Source organism: Opisthocomus hoazin, chromosome 5, assembly GCF_030867145.1.
Source record: "Opisthocomus hoazin isolate bOpiHoa1 chromosome 5, bOpiHoa1.hap1, whole genome shotgun sequence".
In the NCBI taxonomy this organism is placed as follows: domain Eukaryota; kingdom Metazoa; phylum Chordata; class Aves; order Opisthocomiformes; family Opisthocomidae; genus Opisthocomus; species Opisthocomus hoazin.
The window spans coordinates 8,036,251-8,055,125 of NC_134418.1; the positions used below are offsets into that span (position 1 = coordinate 8,036,251).

At 35.3% G+C, this 18,875-nt stretch overlaps 2 protein-coding genes across 2 annotated transcripts; both read right to left on the reverse strand.

Annotated features, from left to right (window-relative positions):
- Nucleotides 1-887: 887 nt before the first annotated feature.
- Nucleotides 888-6,491, reverse strand: LOC104329615 (transmembrane emp24 domain-containing protein 11). Its single transcript, XM_009934753.2, is given in 6 exon segments — nt 888-1,037; nt 1,878-2,024; nt 4,324-4,449; nt 5,206-5,306; nt 6,174-6,362; nt 6,365-6,491. Coding segments are annotated over 6 exon segments (840 nt in total).
- A 5,331-nt stretch (nt 6,492-11,822) lies between these two features.
- Nucleotides 11,823-18,670, reverse strand: SPON2 (spondin 2). Its single transcript, XM_009934754.2, is given in 7 exon segments — nt 11,823-12,930; nt 15,186-15,360; nt 16,436-16,627; nt 16,896-17,119; nt 17,479-17,704; nt 18,504-18,574; nt 18,577-18,670. Coding segments are annotated over 7 exon segments (1,161 nt in total). The 3' UTR covers nt 11,823-12,751.
- Between the last annotated feature and the right edge of the window lie 205 nt (nt 18,671-18,875).

Below are 18,875 nucleotides of genomic sequence, written 5' to 3' on the forward strand. Positions count from 1 at the left end.
CTGAATAACTAAAACAAAAATAGTTCTCCAACACAGAAACCGACTGATGAATTTAGAGTAGGAATAACTTTAAAAAAATAGAGAGAGGCACAAATTCAGTGTTTACCAATAAATCTGTTATTTGGTTTACTTTGTCATACTTCATAAAGACCATAATTTACATAAACAACTGTGTCAGAGGTCTGATCTCAACGCTATAGCCTGATGTTTAGGGCTTCTGTGGAAGTAAAAAGTAAGTAAAATTCCAAATTGTTTGTCTGGGTCTCTCTCTTCCATGGCAATTCCTGCAAACATTGGTCATAATCTTACGGGTGGGCTCCACCATCTCTTAAAACTTTGAATATTTTAAAAGAAAACAGTCACAATTCTATTGGAGTTACACATATATGTCACACATACCTAGGCCAAGTTCAAGACACCCTCACCAAATTATGCACTGCAGGGGATACAGTTGTTTCTCTGCCGACTATGTAAATCTTAGTCAGTCTGAAATGCTGAACTGTTCGTGGTAGTACCAAATAAGATTAACAGGCAAGTAGAGAAGTTTAAAATATTAGTAAACTTTTTTAAGGTTTCTGTTTTAGATTTAACAATCCTGAGTTGAACTTAAATGCTGCCCTAGTCACTGAGTACTTCTTCCAGATATAGCTTTACATCTGTGGAAGGAAAAAAACTGATAAATGATGGGATTCAAGGAGTAAAATGTATGGGGATGTCAGAGGTTGTGATATGGATGCAGAAACCAGAGACAGACTAAGAGTCAGAGTAGAAGATGAGAGAAGCTTGAGAGTTATATACTGCCAATTTTCTCATAGATACAGGGTTTCTTTAAATGTTGGCTGTTACGTGGTGTGCAGTTTTTGAATCTGTGCAAGACTTTACAAGACTTAAACAAGCTTCTTAGATATAAAGAAATCTCTGAGAGATTTGATTTGCCAGATTCCAATGGAGATGAGGATTAGTGTTTGTACAACAGCCCACCACAAAATATTGCTGTTGGTTGCTTCACTTGTCTTCCGAAATTTTTCTTCACGCTCCTAAAGACAAAAGGAAAAGCATAATTATTACCTTTGGCATCTGTATGTTTCATGCTGCTATCCAGGTAACTAGACAGGCGTCCCTCTTCTGCACAGTAGTGAACAAATGCTTTTTTCATGTGGATAAAAATGAAAGTTTGTTTTTATCCATAAGGTGTGTATCTTTACAAATCAAGCCTGGGAAGCAGAAACACTGTATCCTAAAACACAGGGGCAAACAGAGCTTTCCCTTGTTCACAGAAGAGATACTGTGCTGAGTATGTTCCATTAGTACAGGCTTAAGCCTTTTTAAGTTTACAATCACTTCCGTATTGCAGTCAAGAACCTTTCTGGGTAACTAGTGGCTGTATTTCAAACATAGTCTGACTGCCTGTCTATGTATAGAGAAGTGAAGACAACCGGTGCATGCTTATTTGAAGGAGGGCTTTATTTCTACCTGCATGGAAATACACAAATACTCAATATTTTCCTTACTCACTCCAGTGAAGTTTATGCACACAGACCAACATGGAAACGACAGCTGGCAACATCACCAGCAATGCCACCTGCTCAGCTGCTGTTACTGACTCAGACCAGGAAAACTATATTTGGAAGTTCCTGCTTTAAAATAACACCTGTTGCTATAAGCATGGGTTCACAGTGATTAATCAGTTTTTATGTTACAGCTTAAAAACATTTTATTTTACAAGGTAATGCAGGCTAATTTGGTTAAATACCAATATATTTTTATGAGTTAGTTAAAAAAAAACATTGCAGTTAAATGATAAACCTCATAATACTTTATAAATCTATAAGCCTACATACAAAATTTTTAATATTTCCATTAGGGAACATACGTACTCTTTCATAGTTTTGTTCTTTGGATACATGACGAATTTGCTCAATTAAATGCTCTAGTCTAACATTAACTTCATTCACTTTGTCTTTGGCTTGAACAACAGATTCATCCAAAAAATGTTCTCCAACTCTAATGTCCAAGTGGATGCGCTGTGAACAGAAAAAATATTCTCATTACCATGTCTTTTGTATTTTCAAAATTCCTTAGAAAAAAAAAACAATGGATAATTTCACTTTAAGTTCATTGCAGGAAAAATGTTTTAATTGCTTATAGAAATCCTTCCAAAAATTAGAATCAGGTGGGATATTTAAACTGCTTCTTAGTTTTATTTTTAAATTAATTTTATGCATTTACAATCTTCACTAATGTTAGGGAATTATTTTATGCTAGTATTGATTCAACCATCATGAAAATGTTTTCTGTTCTTCATCCAAACTATTTAAAAAAATAAGAACTATTACGACAGCTCATTGTATTTCACATTCCATCCTAATATTGCAGAAACTACATTCTTCAGCAATACTGCAGGAAGCTTTTTATAGATGCACTTCTATGTTTCCTCCACTAACAGTTAGGAATATAAGACTGGAAGGAGACCAGCAGAGTCATTGTTTGCAGTTTATCATAGGTATTAAAGCAGAACCACCCATAAGGTATCGTTTTGCTTTCTCCACACATAGTTTATCTGGTATGAAACACCTGTCAATATCTTATGAGCTACTGTACGATCTATAGCAGAAATGCCCCAAACCTGCCAAGCAACAGAGCCATAGAAAGAAAAGAGGAGAGTGGAACTTGCAATATTATGCAACTTATTTTGGCATGAATGAGAAATTTTACTAAAACTAACAGGAAAAAGTTCTCCTAGAAGCAAATTTGTACCTAAGAGAAAATGAAAAAGTTTTAGCCAAATAGATAATCTGCAGAAATCCTAGAGCTTGGTATTACCACGACAGAAGTTTGGTATATTCAGGCATCAGCTACAAAAAAAGAGCAGGTCTTGTTTCAGGTCTCTTAGAGTTAGCTACCTGAACATCTGGAAATCTTATCTCTCACAACCTTGTGGTAGCCTTTGACCATTAAATTATTTAACTTTGGTTCAAAGCAGTTCAGATAACCACCACTACACCTGGTTCTTACAGAAGACCACTTAAAGATTTAACTTAGCTAAAGAATGTTTTTTCTTATGTGATCTTTATTCCTGCAAATAGAATTATAAAGAGCAATATTTTCCTTTTTTCACTTCTGTCTTCTTAAGCTAAACAAACCCCCCTATTTAATATTTCTTATTAATGTTCTCCTGTTCTCCTTCCCTGCACCTGTTCAGTTCTTTTACATAGGATGACCAGAAATGTGCATGATGCATGCGTCATAAAATCATATTAATACAGCTTCATCTACACCAGATAAAATTGTCCTGGTACATCCTCAGAATCACATTCATGGTGTGTAGGTAACTGTGACTGACCAATGCTTTGTCCCCGTTACCCTTTCAGGTTGATGGGCTCCACAAATGTTTTCACAATTAGAACATAAGTGCTTTTGTAATATGTATGATTAGATTTCCACTCACTTCCATAAATCAGTCTGTAAGAACACTTACTTCTTCCAGTGTAATAGTCCCACTTCAGCACTGTTAACTCGTCTCAGTTCTGTGTCATCTACATGTTCCCAAAGCATACCTCTAGGATGAAATTTGGCCTACCTCACTTCACACATTTCTGAGATCTCTATATATAGCTGGTTATCTAACTTTTTTGCAGTCAATAGAAAAAAAAAAGGACCTCTCAAGACTACTGCTCACCTGTTCAACTACCTATTGAGAAGAGGCAGATAGTTAAAATTTAAAAAAAAAAAAAAAATTAATTAATTTTTAAATTTTAAATTAAATAAACAGTTTTTATGGAATTGTTTGCTGACATAAATTAGAACCATGACATCACCTCTGATGAATTCTCTTTTTTTAAAAAAAAATCTGCATTAACACCAACTTTTTGGTAGTATACAATTTCAAATATGCTAATATATTCTTACTTTGAAAATCTTTCAAAAATTAAAATGTTAAATATTCTTTAGGAATTCGATCTAAGTTAGTGAAGACATCAAATATCTTTACGACAAGTGTTTGTGTTAGTCAATGTTACATATCTATCTTTTTGAAGCAAATAGTTGTTCTTACTGATCAGAATCTTTCACATGCAAAACACTGTAAAAACATTAAGCCACTCTATAGTTATTAGTCTTGCCTCTTTAATCTTGACTTCTCAAATATCAGAACACAGTCTTTTTATCTCTTCATCTTCGTAATTCTAGGTTTGTCTGTTTTAATCACTGGGAAATTATGAATCATCTGCTAGAAGTTAGACTAACTTCTAATCTAGTTTGGAATCTGCAGTTCGTAAAGATTTGATGCTATTAAGCCAAAGAATATTTAAGAAATACACCTACCAGTTTGCTTCCTGCAAATGCCACAAATTTGGTGGAGTTAGACTGTAAACAGATAACATGCTCCCCAGACAGATGGGATGTAAAAGAAAATGTTCCTTGTGGCCCATACAGTTTTGACAATAGAACCTGTGATTTAGATATTATATATTTTTGGGTATGTACATTACAAATATCAATAAAACAATCAACAACAGTACAATGAATTAGATGTAAAAGTAATCATTTAATCTCCTGACATCATTAAATGTATACAAATATATCAGAATTTCAGAATACGATTTCAGAATAGAAATTCAAACTTTTGAGCTCCCCATGAACATTGAAATGTTACAGATTTCTGCAACGTACAAAAGCCAATGCTCTCTAAAACACTTAAATTTTGAAAACTAAGACCTTGTCTAGGCACAGAAATAAATTGTCCATTGCTGAAAAAGCTCAGGACCTCCTGGCAACACAGGCAGTTCCTCTGCATGATGGCTACATGCAGCCTCATGGTAATCTTGACTTACGCAGTTTGTCGTCAGCCTTCCTTTCTACTGCTCAAGTACATTCTGTACCATTTTGCTTCATTAATGAATTCTACTTTTTTTAAAATCTAACCTGTTTTCTCACTTGTCACTTACTATTCTTAATGACACACTTTCCCAAATCTGGTAGTAATGCAATAATTGTCTACACACATCATTATCAGATATGGTCATTTCCATTTGCTTTGATAGAAATCACAAGATGTGTATACCTTTCAGCATCAAAATATCTAGCTAGCTGGTAGACTAGATTTACTTTTTCCCCAAAAGTGTCTGTTATCTTTAGATAGTGCTGCCTGCCAGTGCCAAAAGTCAACTCATAAATCCTACAGAAACATCCATAAAGCATATTTACCTCAGCAGAAGGAGTTGTGACAGTCACAAACATTCCCAAACCAGGAGCAGATTCAAGAAATTCTTGTTTATGTATATCCCAACGTTGTACTTTGTAATTCGCTGAATAAAAACAGATATAAAACTCTGTTAAATAAAACACAGCCTAATAGTAAACATTTTTATTGCTTTTTTTCAGCAAAAAACATAAATGATTAACATTAAAACAATATATTTATTTCATGTTCTTAGGATTAAAATTGCTCACAATTTATAGCAGTGTGAAATGCAATAAATTTTTACTACACTAGAAAATGTTCTAGAATGCTACAAAGACAGTTGATTAACAAGTAGTACTTTCTGATTACTCCTAATGCTCTGGCAAGACTAGCATAACAGAAGGCATGCTGAGACCTCCAAAAGCATAAATGTGCTGTATTCAAATTACATTTTTAGGATTTTCTTTCATATTTCTCACATTATTTATAAAAAACCCATATTATTTTTTATTATCCTCTTTCAGTTTTACATTTACAGTCTTGTAGATGAACTTAATGCGCTTGTGATATCCCAGGTGAACTGGAACTTTAGTACATCTTGCAATGCTTCTTTCCAGACCAGTGTTAAGCAAAAAAGTAACTCTTCCATTCATATGGGGAAAACTGTGTTACAGAAATTCTGATATGAATGAGTAAATCAGTCAGAATGTATAGAAGCACGTATTGAAGCAGCAATTCCATTGTTGTAGAATTAGAGAACATTCTTTGTCTAGTTAGTTAAGCACTCTGGAAACCTGCATTTCTTTGTGTGATGGATACACATTATGTGTGAGGACATTATGACTAGCTCTTGCTACAGGGAGTTATTTTTAGTGCGCCCTCTTCTTATCACCGTGATTTTACCATATTCATCAATCACAGATTTTCCTGTTACAAGCTATCTTTATTATTGCATAGGTTAGATCATCATACAACATTGACAGTTACCTACCAATTACCAAAGTGTCACTGGGAACATCTTCGATTATACATTTCTCTTCTCTTTCTCCACTGTGAAAATACAAAGCAAGCGAAAAAGAAATCCAAAAGTTCGTAAGAAATCCTATTAATTGGCTTTTCATTATTTTTACGTATCCCAGTTGCACTGCTTTGGAAGACAACCGTTTACAAATGTATGTAGCCCTCTGGTCGTTCCTTGTTTGCTGCTTATCAGTGTATTTCTGAGAGAGAAAAAAAACTGTGAGAAAAGGCAGCTGCTTGTTACACATTTATAAATAACTACAGTATGTTCTGCAAAATGAGATAACATGAAAAACATAACTGGTGAAACCTTTCTTCTTTCCCAGCATCTAGGTTAAAATTTTGTTTAGTACACATAAAAGAACAGGAAACTGGAAAGGACCTCTCTGGTACTTCAGATCAGTTTCCTAGATTACTGTAAGCAACCACATTGATTATCTGTTTCCATAAACTTCTCAATTTTCAACTTAAATTAACTTGTTAACATATATTTCCCATTTATTCTGGCTGATTATTCCAGAGCTTCACTCCTCTTTTATTAAGAAATCTTGTGATTTCCAACCTAAATCATTGGATGTATGTATACATCTGTAGAAAACCAACAGGTATTGCATAAAAGGGCTGAAAAAAAATATGAAGAAGTAAGTCAAAAGAATCTGAAAAATAAAACAATGTGAAACAATAATGAATGTGATAGAACAGGAAAAAAAATAACAAAATTAAAACTTTGTGAAGAGGATTTTTTTACATAAGAATGTCTTTTTCTTAGATACTACCTAATAATTTATCTAAAGAAAGTTATAGTGTAAATGAAACAAGGATTGAGGTTTTTATTTGTACCCTTTGTACTGATACAGATCAATCTATATGCCTGATACAGAACTGATCTGAACTCATTTGCCACTCAGCTCTTCCTTGTCCTGTAAACAAGGAGATCACTGAGTCTGAAAGGTTGGTCTCAATGTGAAGGGATATGTGGTCATTTTCTAGCAGGGAGGACCCAGCAGTGGGATCATTTCCAGTAGGGACGGCCCATCTTTGAGCTCATTTTCCCCTTCAGAAGCTTGCTACACATTTGTTCAAGGCTCTGTAATCTGCTCACAGACTGTCTCCAAACCTGCCATGTTCCTCAGCAGCACCTGGCATTTGCAGATGAAATTGTTCAGTGATGTCCTTGAATGTGTCTCTGATGAACCTCTCAGTTCACTTCGCCTTGACTTCAGGACATGGGTATAAGCTACCTCTTCTGCACATGCAGATGCCATGTATGTGGTACACAGTGTCATAGACAGGGAAAACACCATTTCTTTCCTGGAATTTTACCAGTATTTATTTTGCTTGAAAGGGTGAAAGTTGGATTTGTTTTTGTTTTTATTTAACTGTCAAATGCTCAGCTGCATAAGTTGCATCCTCAATACTATGCACACACCAAAGGATCACAACTAGCCCTTTCCTCATATTGTCCAGCACCTCCTCTGAATTTTTATTTTGATTGCCTGATAAAGTGTCCCATTTGCATTCACCATTCCTTGGTTGCACCTATACTAGTAAATGAAACTATGCTGCTCTTCCTATCCATTTCTGAGCAGCCCTTGTGGGCATCTGCTTTGGCAGGAGATGCATTCTGCTAGCACTAGTAGCCATAGAATTGGCTCCATCATAACATAAGAACACATGTTTTCCTAGTGTCAAGGAAGAAGGGTGAACAGACACTTATCTTCAATATCTGTAACTTAGATACCTAAAATTTCAGGACGGCAACTCTTACTGCATTATTTCACATCTGCAGAAGAAGGACCGATTCATGTTTATTGCCCTCCACTGCATCTGCTATCTATGAAGTTGTCTCAATAAAAAAAAAGTCTCTGTATAACACTGGCACATGCTAACAACCATCATTGGTTCAATCCATTTCACAGCACGAAATGGCTTCGCAGAAGTTCTAGCACAAATATTAGTTCACCTCCAAGAAAATACAACATCCCTATACTCATAAAGAGTTTGTCAGATAAGAAGACTTGATTTCTTAAACATTACTTCTTATTCTTTGACTCCATATGGTTAAGGATAGAGGGAAACAGATTGCATCTCATGACCGTTTAATCCTTAGGAGTCTCAAGGGTGATATTTGGGCTCCGTTACTACTTCAGCATGTATCTATCAGAAATAATTTTAGATTATACAGAATCTCATCATAAAATTGGACTCTTAACCCTGCACCATAGGGAGATCTTGACTGACATGAACCCGCATAAACTGTCATGCCATGCTATACCTGCAAGAAGTGTAGGTCTCTCTGCAGATTGTGACCTACTGAAGCAATCGTCCTTTTAGCTTTTTGTTGACTACTTGAGGTTTCCAAAGTTCCATGTTCTGATGGTAGAACACAAGATGTACAAGGGGACACCACTTTATCCTTCGCTCTGCCCAGACCAGTTGGGATAGACACATTACTTCTGTATGTTTGGCTAGCAAATTCTAACACAGTAGGGCTGCTGGACTTCAAACAAGCAAAAAAAGTCAGCCTTCAGATGATCAGGTTGTCATGCAGCATATTGAGAGCTTTTTTGTCTCAGGCATTCACAGTACCCATAAATTGTCATGGACACAACTTCTGCATACATCCCATTAAACAGAAATTAATTGACTTCAGATTTGCTGTATTGTTATTTCGTAAGCATGTAAATATTGTCATGGAATAGTCTGAGTTACTTTATTGTGTTGGATCATTCATGACAGATCGCATAGTCTCAATGTTCTTCAGTTACCTGGGACTGGAAATATTACGAAGAGGACTTTTTTGCCTTCAATACCGTCAGGTACTCACAGATCTTTTGTTTGCCCTCCAGTTCTGTCCTGTTGAGGACAGTGCTCATTCAGTGATCAGAAAGGCTGGCATACATTTACCCTCCCCTGCTAGAAGTTAGGCACACCTTAGTTTACATGACCATGCTTAACTTATTGTAGCTAGGGTATTAGAACTATTTTTCATTTAATCCAAGACTGTCCGTCCCCAAAATGATCTTTAACAGGACGCCCTGTGCCATTTGACAATTGCCTGCAACATTTCATAGCAGGCTTCATGGATGAGATTTGGTCAGTTAGAGCTGGCCCACTTATATGGTACACTTATATACTACGGAGTTGGCCTTCTGACACAGCTTTCTCCACAATTGCAGGAAGGCATATTTACTTAGCAAAATTGAACAGGGCCTCAAACGGCAGTTAGCAAGTTTGTTTCACAGACACACCCTAGGCGTCCATCCCAGACATTTTGGGGTATTTGGTAGAACAAAATGTCTACCCTCTCCTTTAGTTCACCAAAGACTCACACAGCCAACATTTATGCTATGGTACCAGGGAGAGCTTTTCAGTTCAGTTCAGTTCATAGACCACATCAATCCTTCCTGTATCCTGACTTACCTACAAAAGTACCCTGTTTTTTTCCCAGTCATTAACCACCAAGGTATTGTATTGGATGTCTGCAGAGAAGCCACAACCCATAGAAAAGTGTAAATATATATACAGTTTCAGCTGGCATTCCTACCTACCAGGAGACAATGGGAAGAGCTTTCATGTGTTCACAGCTAACTGTCCTTCAATTGCTTAAGGTATTGGGCAAGTGTTTCTCAGTAATGATCTACTCTGTTCCACTACAGGAGTTGAATTTGTTGTTCATGATTTTTTGTAGGACCACAGTTTAAGTCTGTGATGACTTTTTTTCTGCTACACTTACCTTTAACCATGTCTTCCATTCTCCAAGAATATCTGCCAAGGCATCAAAGCTGATTCTTCCTGCAAAATATTCTTGCTAAAAAAATTATGTTTAGAAACCCAAGTTTCCTCCCAAAGTATTTTTTGAGGTTAGTTTAACCCAGAAATTAATTTACCTGTGTCCTTCCCTATATCTCATGTGTTCAGGACCACAGTATCCTTGCTGCCAGCTATCTGCAACACTGGATGTAAGGGAAAATGAAGGAAGAGCTTCTCTGTGTTTCTTCGTTGTCCCAAAATTTTTAAGAAAAATCCAAAATTGTGCTGAAAGTAAAAACTACAAAGGCCTAGCCATACCCGCACAGGGATCACGTTCCTCACTAATTAGTTTAATAAAGATATGTTATGAGAAATGTTCTCCATCATTAGAATACACTTCAGTAGAACTCGCTGCATTCACAGTATTGCCAAGAAATGTCTCCATCCCTGGTGTTTGCTAAGTGAATACCTGGAACTAAATATTTATGGACACACATTATACAACCACAAGGGCCTCCTTCCAGACTGCCATATCTGCCATGGTTTTCTGAAGTCACTGTTTACCAAAAAAACCATATCCAGGTAACTGGCTGGATAGGAAACCTCTGCTTAAAGGAACCTGCAGTGAATATGCATGTATGTAAACACTCCAAAATAGAAAATTTGTTTATCACTACCTGGAGTTTCCCAAAGTGTGTTGGCCTATTACACATTCACTTCCCTTCCTGCTCCACCTCCCTCTCTCACCCCTTCTCCTTCAGTGACCTTCAGGAGTTTGAGTAAACACTGGGACTGCTCCACTATCAAATCATGTCTTGTAGGACTGAAATCCTAAATTCAGGTCATGTATACAATTACAGATGCAGATACTGTCCTACTTGACCCAGCCCTTTAGTTGTTCTGGACACGTGAAGAAGCATAACTCTAGCATTTAGAGAACTTCTGGGAAGGTTCCTCCAAGAATACCTTGTGGTTTATGGGTTTGTTTTTCCTAATTCATAATTCAGACTTGCATCTGATTTCTGCCCAAAACCTTTATTGAGTTTCATTTATCACTCGTTGATCAATGAAGTTGAAATTAGCTCCTGTTCTCAGAGAATATTTAAATACTTACTTCAATATATGCATATGTTTTCTGAGATTGTGATAACTGTGTAACTATGTAGTAAATAAGTTTAACAGAAAACATAAAATGAGTAATAATTTATACAAAAAGAAGAAAGAAAAAAATTGAGAAGGTGGAGATATTAACTAAACTGAAATATGAAATACTGTAATAACATTATTTCCATTGCAGAATGGAAACAGGAGAACCTGAAAAAAACAGGTATAATAAAAAGAGTAGGTGAAACAATTGTGAAAAACAGGCAACAGTGGGAATCTGAAGAATGCAAAATGTAGAAATTCCTGTACATAGCTCTAACAACTGTGCATTTATCAGCATTTGCAGGGCAAGCTTAGTCTAGTTTCAAGTTTCTTTGGGTCTTTGTAAGGTTTATCTCCTGGGAAAATACATAGAGAACCTTTTAAATGTTTCAGCCCTACAGAGAATACAATGTGCTCCTTTAAGTACGTGATAAATTTTCTGATATTTGGCATATTCCAAAAAGAATCTACTCCAGTTCTCCTGTTCAATATCTGTGCTGTATATTTGTAAAATTAGAGTGAGCTATAAAAGTTTTGTGGGCTGACTGTAAACACATTCTATTGAACAGTATTATTCCAAGTTTCTTTCCCTAGTTGGTAGCCACAAGTCTTTGTGAACCATATGTTACTTTTGTTTTATAACAGCTAGTTTAGCATTAAAACTTGCAGTTGGGAAAAGTTTCCAACATACCGTGTTTTGTTATATCTGGGTATACCTCAATTTTAGATAATTTTAATATATTGGTAAGTTTTCTCTGTAAAAAGAACAGGATGACACAAATAGCAGCAAACACATTTAAGGAAACATGAACACATTTACTGCACATGTAAAGACAATAATACCATTTATGTTGTGGTCGACAGTGTCAACTTTGAGATAGTTGTCTCATGAGGGACACACACCAACAGTGATTCAGTTCTTAAATCTCAGCTAACACTTTTAATTAAGTTCAGAGGTTTTCTACTAGTATCCACGCTTCTGAATTTTTCTGGTAATTTTGTGGGCCGAGTGTCCTCATGACAGATATTCTTCTCACTTTTAAGAAAAAAAGAAAGAGACATTTTTGTGTGTTTATAAGTCTCAAGACAAGTTTACTCAGTTATAGTATTCTCTTAATGACGTGGCAAACAACTGGTCACTGATTTATTTAAGTAGTTTCTGAAGAAATGCTAGTTAAACGTGTTTAGGAAGACAACAAAAAACCCAATAAATTATAAAAACATAATTTAGAGAAAAAATTCATTTCTAGGTATAAATAACTGCAGATCAGCAAATTACAGTATTTAAGGATGTTATTAGTTTAGGTTTTGTGATTGAAAGATTTTTACGTGTGAACTATAGTTTTTCCAAATGTCTTCTTTTCTGCCACTAGAGGGTACTCCAAGAACTTACAGTATATTTATAACAAGGATTTATATGGGGTTTTTTGGTCTGTAAACGATCAAGTACTGTTGTCATACTAAACCTTAGGCATTTAACCCCCCAAAATACTGATATTAAACAACAACTTTCAAAACCAGTCTAATATACCTTTTTAGGAAAATAGTGCAGCATACCCCAATTAAAAGGAACATTGACTGACATGTAGTTTAGATTTAGTTAAACTTATCCTACTTATAAATTATCTAAATTACTATCTTTTCTTTATTTCAGACACAATTCTCTGGTTCACATCCTGTTTCTTCATCCAGATTTGGACACGGCATTCCATTATTGGCAGGCTGAAGAAGTACGAAACGAGTTCTGATCTTGGTCCCTGTTTTTCTGCAAGCACCTCTACAAAGACCCCAGGAAGACCACTGTGAAACCTCGCAGTCCAGTGGTGTTTCTGCAATGTACACAACGAAAAGGTAACTTTACATAAATTTGTGCTTAAGGCAAATACATAGTTGGCAAAGCATAAAGGAAAGATGATCAAATAGTGTCCTCTCTTATACAGAAATACATGTGATATTAATGAAATCCATATGTTGTCTCATAAATAAAAAAGTCTGTTTTCAGCTCCTAAGCTCATCAACACTGGTATCATTGTTATTATTATTGCAGTCTAGATACTCTCTCAGGTATTATATCGGTAGTACAGCATACTATCTATTGAATTTAAAATACAGAATTCCTAAAGAGAAAACTATGTGGAAAATAATTGTATTCAAAGGATTGCATTAGAAAAACATATAATGACAATTTTAGAACTCTTTTACCTTTGCATGGCTTACTAAAAACACTGGGTTTAAAGCTTTTCTCTGGTTTATTTAAGTATAGTTATATTTCTTTGAAGATAGATACTGTTCCTATAGTTGTTCATGCAGAACTCCATGTAACTTCTGTTCCAACTTGCTTCAGAGATAAAGACCCTTTTTTCAATTGTTACATCATCTTGCTATTTTTTTGGTGTGTACACTACAGTTCCTTTTGCCATTAAAGATATTCTGTCACTAGAAGCTTTTTAATACTAAAAGGGTTTTCAATATAGTTTTAATTTACTCACAGAAGTTAGAAACTCTAATGTAGTTTTTATAAAGCAGGCTTCCATTGCAAGTATCTCTCTTAATTGGTGACTATTCCTCAGCAGGTTAAATAAAAATACTACTTGTCACAGGAAATTGCATCAAAACTATGTATTGCAGGATTTTTGGGTAAAATATGCAAAAAACAGCTTTAAATGACATAGTAAATGTGCAATCTCTGGTATAAATTTCTGGTAATTACAGTGGAACTCACCACTTCTGTTGTTATCACTCATTCCCAACTTTCTAGAGGGAATGAAGGACACAGTTTGATCTCTGGTACTTCTATCTGTCTTTTAGATTCTGAAATATGTTTTTAAATAGACTGATTTACTGATTAATGTACAATAAAGTGGGGATATATGATTCAAAATGATTTTTGAAACGCTATAATTTAAATGCTTTATTTTAAGTTTGTATCCTAAAGAGGGCCACATGTTCCTTTCGAATATTGTGGGAAAGGCATACAAAAATGAGATATGTAGCACTCACTTTGAATATGGCTTTTTTACTAATAGAAATACATTAAAACACTATAAATTGAGAAAAAATGCATTATGGAAGTATAAATCATGCATTATTGTCTGAGCAGGGAATGAGTGTTATTTTAGTGATTGTGAGGTGACTTCAGCACAGAGTCAGAATCATGCAATCTTCAGACATTGTGAAGAAGCTCTTGGAACGTGGCAGCTCTGCTAGGAATACACTGGGGATTTAGCCTATTGCTGTCTCTCAAATAGTATTTAGGATGAGTCTTATTTTAGGATTAGTATTTATTTTAGGATTAGTATTTAGGATGAGTCTAGTCTTATTCTTAACCCTTCCTCTTACACTTTGTAAAAATCCACTAGAATAGTGTAAAGACAAAATCTCAGTGGACACTGTCCAACTGCTATCTTTCCCTTAGAGCAGTTATTATGTTAATGATGTGTTTGTTAATTTGGAGATTTGTAAATTACCCCTAAGACGGACTTGAGTCAGTAGTTTGCGTGTCTTCCTACCTAAACAAGGTTACCAGCTAATACTTTTAAGAAAAGAAAAATGAGAGAGAACGTTATTTTTGTTGTCAGGATGTATGTTTCTGTCACATATACATCCAAATGAATTGAATTATTTCAACTCTTGTTGCACATAACTATAAAGCCCTCTGACCCAGAAACAGACAATGATAATAGTTCTTTTGCTCCATCAGCAGGTAAAAACTTGAGGATGAATATTTACTTCAAAGTTGCAAAGAATTTGGGAACTCTGATTCTGATCAAGTGTTGTTTATTTCTCATAGAAGTCACTGATCTATACTGATACTAAGGCTTAAGTGACCCTTACTGTGGATATAACTCAAAGCTTTGAACCATATTTCAAATATACAATCATTTCCTTATTCTTTCATGGATTCTCCTTTATGTTATTTGGCTCATTTTACTTCCCATGTGTGAGTCTGGAAAATATTCCTGTGTGGCTAGGAGAATATTCTGCCTAATCACCTATTTCATTCACATCACCTGCCAGATTTCCACATATTTTCTGAGAGAATGGAAATAGCAGAATTCAGCATATCAAAGTACTAATCACTTACCTGAGACAGAGTCTATTATTTCATTGCTTTTAGCTTGGAGATTAAGATAAGGTGCAGGAAGACCCAGCTGGTTTTTCTTTAATTTCACCATTGTTACTTGAGCAATAGGTGGCAAAATTTTGAGCTTTGGATAATAAAACGAGTTTGCTGGGTGACTGGGAGAGGAACAAGTAATCTGTGAAATAAAAGGGGGAACCTTAAAGAAACTATATCATATTTATAAGAAGATCACTGTAAAATCACATTTACACATCGTGCTAATACTTTTGGGGAAGTGAAGTGCATATAACAAGTTTCTGTGAACTTCAGTTCACACAGCTGCTGCTGGTAAGCCTAGAATTTTTATGCATAATGCTATGAGACCGGGTACAATGAATTGTGCCAACCTTTGGATAGACGACTGCGGTGGAAGGTACTGAAAACAGAGTAATGTATGGAACGGTTTAATGGAAAGAAGTGGGTGTTACTACAAGGAAGAATACAAGAGCATTAAATAATAATATTAGGTATGCTATAGCAGCTGTCTTACTGATATAGGAGGCCAAATGTATTGTTTTCCAGCTTCTCTGTTCCTTTTTTCATTAATCATTAGCACAGCATTTGGCTCTAGAAAAACTAATCTTAAACAAAAGGATTAACTGAACGCTTCTAGTATTCAAAACATTTGAATCAAAGTCCTCTGTTCCCCACCACCCTTAAATGACAAAAGCAAAGTATGAGGCATTTAGACTATCGAGTGAGCAAAAGAGACTGAAAGTGGGGCCACCACAGTAGCCATGAAGTTCTCTGCTTTCCCTTACCTCCTTTTTCTCAAATGCAAGTTTCAAGTTTCAGCAATGCTTTTAACTGAAAACACCTCCCCACATCAGTATTTACTGCTAAGGATTTTCCTGTTTAAATACATATTTAGTAATGCCAGGACTTTTGTGAATATTTTTAATGTTCTGGTGTTTTAAGAATCATTTAAAATCAGCTAAAAATAGCTGGCTTTTACAGAAAATGCTTTACATGTAGAGCCAACTTTTCATAAACCATCTGCATTTACCTAATAAATTTGAAAGATACAGAAAATAAACAAAAGCAGTATGGTTATCAGCTATGTAGAAATCCATACATAGGGAGCATCAGCATTCTCAAATACTGAAATCAGTTCCACAGGAGTCTATTGTGCAGTCATAGTATCTTCATCTTTTAAAGGGAGGACTCAGAGCAAATAGTTCTGAAGTGCTAAACTATGTATATACACCTACCTCTGTAACTGTGTCCTGTGGAATAGTGGCAAAGTTTGGGGAGGAAAATGTGAAACCACTATCAGTTCCAGCATCATATGGAAATAGATCTACTGATACTTCTTCCATCCAGTGGTCTCCTTCACAGAGATTTAGGCTGTCAATACCCACAAACCAGTCAGGGCTTGGAACAATTCGTACAACAAATGAAACCTAATGAAACAAAATGATCCATCAGGATTGCATCACTTGCTTTGAAATGCTCCAGTCTTGCTTATAGTAATTTTAACTTAAAACTTTTGAAAGAAATGTCATTACGCTCATCTACTTTATAGATCCTGTACAGTGCTCCCTGCAGTGTGACATACTTTTTAGTAACACTTTGCATTATATTGTTCCTACAAGTGAGAACTCTAGAATTTAATTTTGTGTGTTAGTGACATAACACAAACTTTAAAAATTAATATGTACATTTACTTACTAAGGGATGTCTTGAATGCACTTCTAATTCAGTGGAAGTTTGTCCTGTACCACTGGAAATGGCAGGAGCAGAGAAGATTCCATGTACACTCTGAATTTTCTCTCCAGCTTCTTCTATTTCTTTCATTAATACCCATGCTTCACCCTTTTCAGCAAAATCACGTACACCATTGCTGGCATATTCATTTTTTTTCCACATGTTGTAGTCAGAACTATGAGTAACACCTATTTGAGTGAATACATGGCATGACATAAAAGTCTGGTTTAGATTGTCCCTATTTCTTCAGTTTCTCTGTATTATTTCTGAGGTTAAAAAAGTTGTGTATAAAAATGAGTGAACACTAAAACATTTGGCTTATCACTGTTTATTTCAGCTGCAGCCAATTGAAAACAGAAGTCAATTGAAAACAGTTGTAGATTTTTGAAAGCATTGTGAATACTTCAGTTTCTGCATCTCATTCTTCATAACTTTGGTTATTTTTTCCCTTTTTCATTAGTTATCTTAAAATTGACTATTAAGAAGAAAAAAGAGTGCAGCGGTCAAGAGATTTATCTGTTCTTAGAAATGTACATGCTTCACTTACCTAGCATTGATGACCACTGTGCTGGGGGCCTGTAAAGAGGATACTGCTTAGGGAAAGCAGTCTGACTCCATTTCCCTGTGAAGATTATGCTGTACTTTGCAAGTTCCTCTGCTGTGCAAATAGAATCATCACCCACAGGCAAGCTGCTGGCATAACCTAGTATTGTTATGAGTAACGTCCAGATAACTTTACAGGAGCGGTAGACAAACATCAGGTTTTCCATACCCTTCCACACAAAAAGAAAAAAATATGTTAGCCGTATTAGTCACTCTAAACTCAAATTTGAGTAACAGTTATCTAATGAAATGTAACGTACCTGATATTATAACTAGAAAGAAAGCATATATCTGAAACACTAAAAATAGTTATGCTTCTAAAAACGTTATTATAATGTTGTCAGATTTGATATTTCCACGCTATATACTACAAGTCTGTAATTCTACCTGGGTCAAGTGTTTCTAATGAAAATAAAAACATCTCAACCTTGTCCATAGTACTACCTCTGAGAAAAATCTGTTTCTGATTTTCTTTTGAAATCTTACTAAAGTCACATCTTGAATTAATTAGAGTAGCAACTGTTTCTGTGGAAAACATTAGTGGTACATTTATTCTCCTAAAGATTAAATTGCAGGTTACTTTGCCAAAAGAAATGATTTATTCTAAATTTGTGTTCTACAAAGGCTGTTTTATGGCATAACATTTAAAGTCAAATACATTTCATATTTGTATAAATTACTTTGCTGTCATAACTTGTGCATTAAAAAATACATTGTAATTGCTTCAGATTGTTTAAGCTATACAATTTGTAAAAACCAGTATTTTTAAAAAGTTGCTGTCACAGGTTATGCAAGTTTTGTTTTTAAATTAATATGGAAATTGCATCATACTGTTGAACTGCAAGAATTCTTTAAAATAAAAGTCTTAAAAAATTATTTTTAAATGCTTTTGTCCTTTGAGAAAACTGCACAAATAGAACTAAAAGGCTGATAATATATTAATTTGTAAAAAGAGCTGTGAATACTCACTAAGTATTTCTTCTGGAGCACTGGTAGGGGGAGAGCACCTGCTTTTGCTGGCAGCTGAGTTGGTCTGCAAGAAAGACAGTAGGAGTCTTGCTATTTATGCCTGAAGAGGGTCCCTTTGGTCCAACAATCATTGTAATCTTTCGACTTTCCAGGTTTGCAAAAAGCATGCCATCTTCTTGTTTGCAGTCTTTTTGGATAGACTGTCAGAGGTTTCCTGTCCGTCAACCGTTTCAGGTTCCTATCAGAAGACTGTGATGCCGAATAGATGAAATGCTTTAAAAAATACCTTGGATTCTTAGTAACAGCTCGAGTTTTCTGGTGCGTTTACAGTTCTCTGCTCTTATTAATGCCTCCAAGCTATACAAATGAACC